The following is a 3,486-nucleotide window of genomic DNA, read 5'->3' on the forward strand; positions in this document are numbered from 1 at the left end:
TTGAGGTTGAGGAAGTTATTTTACGGTAAGGTTAATTCTAAATCATTCGCTGGTCATAGTATATATATATAGAATATAGAAATATAGAACAGTATTAAAGTAAATCTTGTCGAAAGTGATTCAATTTTTCTATAACTGGAAGACGATTGTTACATAATTTTCTTCAAAAACAGCCTTTGTCAAGGCGAAAATCCAGTATCCAAAACAAAGCTTTAGTTCGGAAACCATGCCGGTGAATCGCATCTTCCAGGGCACTTTCCCGGTCAACCGAGGTATAATATTCCTGCTCAGTATTTAATACCAGTTTTCGTACAGTTTTTCCGAGTGCTTATTTACTCTAAAATGCTACTGCATTCTGGTCAAGTATCCCTAAAACAGTTCAATCCAGCCCGATTCTTCGTTTTTTGAATGAAGGATTGCAAAAAAAAAAAAATTCGCCGCTTCCCTCGGCTTTCGCTTCAAAAGAACGACCCGTCGGCTTTGCCGGTATGTCACTCCGGGCATTTCCGAGCGATTGTTAGACTTTTTCCCGAACCCTTTAAGAAAAACGGATAGAAACAGCTCTCAAACGGATAGACCGGGATTATAGATTCGAGCGTGCAGAAATTACGGAATGCCTACTGCGATTCTTTACACTCTGAGCTAGATTCAGTTAAATTTTGACAACAGAGATACTCAAAAAACCTTAATGGCAGTCTTAAACATGGACACTTTCCCAAGCCTTGATAAATCAGGGAGAAAAATTGCGATTTGAACTAATTGACGTCACATCAAGCATGTAGAGAATGCATGCGTTCCATTAGTTACAACTACTGGAGTATTATTAGTATAAGATAGTAATACACACAAGCTTCACGCGGGCTCACCGCACTTTGCTTTACTACGGCTAACTAATTGAAATAAATCTTACTTCGCATGCAATTAGGATTCAAACTATTTTTACTTATTTTCACTTAAGCCATGTAAGCAGTACAAATTTGTCAAATGTCTGGACATATAACAAAAGAAAAATAATTACATAAGTACATTCACTGAGATAGTGACGCCATTGGCTATGTTTAAGGAATATCTTAGCCAAACAGAGTTTACACCGTGACGAAACAGCTAGCGATATAACGACACGTGCCTTCTGGGATATAATCGAAGAAGAAGCGAAGAAAAGTATTAAACTACCACGATTTCATTTAATTGTTTTTGGGAGTTTCGGCTATAGTTCAACTCAAGATATTGAATGCAAATTATAAATACATTTTTTGAGGATAGTGGTTTCTAGTCGCATCGGTAGGATGTGTTACTTTGGTGTCCGCACATGCAGCTTCGACTCTTCCTCTCGTTGTCTGGCAATAAATTACAGCTGATTTAATCAAGTCCGTCATATGGCTGATATAAGCTACGTCGGATGGAATTAAAACTGTAAATTACAGACATTCCCGCGAGAGGAACAGATCGTATATAAAATAGGATGTTCTCGGATGCTGCTTACACTATCAGTTTGCATATAGTTTGATAGCATTTGCGGACCGCCTTGATTACGATCAAAATGTCTGAAAAGGCGAGCCCAACACTCATCGAAGAGTCTTGTGATGTTCCAGAGTGGCTCAATGCTAAATATTTCGAAGAGGTGCTGAGGAAGGCTAAAAATGATTCTACTATCAAGGTACGATCAATCAATGTGAGATATGCATTGCCGAAAGGTGAAAATTACGCTAGTACAATATATCGGGTCCTCGTTGAGTTCCACACGAAGGATCAATTTGCCGTATGTCGAAGTTATATTGTGAAAGGAATGGCAACCTCAAGCATGGCTGAGCAGAAATTGGGCGAATATGACGTTCACGCGAAAGAAATGGATGTGTACCAATTGGTTATCCCGGAGATGAAACGATTAATGCGATCCATAGGTGATCGCTCCGAACTCTATCCAAAAACGTTGGCTATTGATCGGAACAACGATGTGATCATATTCAGTGATCTCTCCTTGAAAGGATATATCATGGCAGATAGAACAACTGGTATCGACGTAACGCATACCAAAATGTCGCTGGATTTAATGGCTAAACTGCACGCAAGTTCACTCAGACTAGCCGAAATGTACCCGACCATATTGAACCGTTTCAAGACTGGTATGATGACTCGTGAAACGGATGCCTTCTATCCAATGTTCTACTCAAACCTAGACGCGCTCACGGAGGAAATCAGCACCTGGGACCCGAAATGGAACTATTACGCAAGCAAACTTAGAAAATTACGGCCGCATTTCGTTGAGCAAGGACTGCAAGTTTTTGATCATGAAAAAGATGATGATTTGCGTGTGTTCGTACACGGTGATCTCTGGACCAACAATCTACTGTTCAAGTACGATGCCACTGGGAGGCCTTTAGATGCTGTGCTGCTGGATTTTCAATTCTGCTGCTACGGCACACCCATGATTGATCTTTGCTATTTTTTCTTCACATCTACCCAAGATGACATTCGTCAGAATTGCTTCGAAGAACTAATGCAGTACTATTACTATCGCATGACGGACTATGCTAAAAAGCTCAAATGCAATAAAAAGTTGCCCACACTTCATCAGTTCCAGCAACAACTCTTGAGGAAGTTATTTTACGGTAAGGTTAATTCTAAATCATTCGCTGGTCATATAAAAAAAATTATCTTTCTTTTAGCTGTTTACTCTAGCTTTATTGCACTCCCGATACAAATGAATGAACAGACGGCCGATGCAGATTTCGAAGCGTTGATGGGAGACGATGAACGCGCCCGACGGTTCAAAAAAACTATAATGGCGAATCGAAAATATCACAAGATTATCAAGGGGCTGTTGCCAACTTTCGACAAGAAAGGGTTGTTGGACAAGTTGGATTGATGGCGACTGCACGCAGCGACATTCGGGGCAGTGGCCCTGCTGTTTGCACTAGTTATGTGAGCTTCGAATGTTGCTGTGTTAATGAGCTAGAAGGGGCTTTATTTGTATGTGATTTAGATTTTTAAAATTCTCAGCTTTGGTGCAGTATCAGAGATAAAAATAAATATGATTTATAATTCTAGTCGAAAACTGATCAATTAGTTGTGAAAAGGTGGGATTTCACTGACACCAACAATGTGTAGCGTACGTAAATGCCACAGGCCGCAGCCTACATGTTGCCTTAAAGATTTTCCCATGGGCATAGGAGATTGAAATAAATTAGTTTAGGAGGTTAGGAAGCATGCAATATAATTTTCTGTCATCAGTTACGTAATAAATTCCTAAATTGAGTATAAAAAGTATAGTTTTCGAGGCTCTATTTGCATGTTTCGATACGATACCACTATCTAACGCTTGCATTAAATAAAGGACTATTTTTTAAAAGCGATAGTAAAAACTGAAAATAATAATTTAATGGGACAATTTTCCCATAAAACATAATTTTATTGACCATGTTACAAATATATTTCGACACCCTGTCGGACGACCTTCCGGCAGTTGCCTGGTCTTTCGACATTGCT

General features: G+C 39.4%; 1 protein-coding gene across 1 annotated transcript; it reads left to right on the forward strand.

Annotated features, from left to right (window-relative positions):
- Positions 1 to 1,458: 1,458 nt before the first annotated feature.
- Positions 1,459 to 3,267, forward strand: LOC129776461 (uncharacterized). Its single transcript, XM_055782119.1, has 2 exons — positions 1,459 to 2,609; positions 2,667 to 3,267. Exons 1-2 carry the CDS (start codon positions 1,541 to 1,543, stop codon positions 2,864 to 2,866), a joined length of 1,269 nt encoding a protein of 422 aa, XP_055638094.1. The 5' UTR covers positions 1,459 to 1,540; the 3' UTR covers positions 2,867 to 3,267.
- Positions 3,268 to 3,486: the final 219 nt, after the last annotated feature.

The sequence above is a fragment of the Toxorhynchites rutilus genome, chromosome 3 (genome assembly GCF_029784135.1).
Source record: "Toxorhynchites rutilus septentrionalis strain SRP chromosome 3, ASM2978413v1, whole genome shotgun sequence".
NCBI lineage: Eukaryota > Metazoa > Arthropoda > Insecta > Diptera > Culicidae > Toxorhynchites > Toxorhynchites rutilus.

Bases quoted from the DNA above. Each gene is read 5' to 3' on its own strand.
- LOC129776461 (XM_055782119.1), top strand. From the start codon at position 1,541: ATGTCTGAAAAGGCGAGCCCAACACTCATCGAAGAGTCTTGTGATGTT. The intron at 2,610-2,666 runs GTAAGGTTAATT...TCTTTCTTTTAG, and splicing joins CTTGAGGAAGTTATTTTACG to CTGTTTACTCTAGCTTTATT.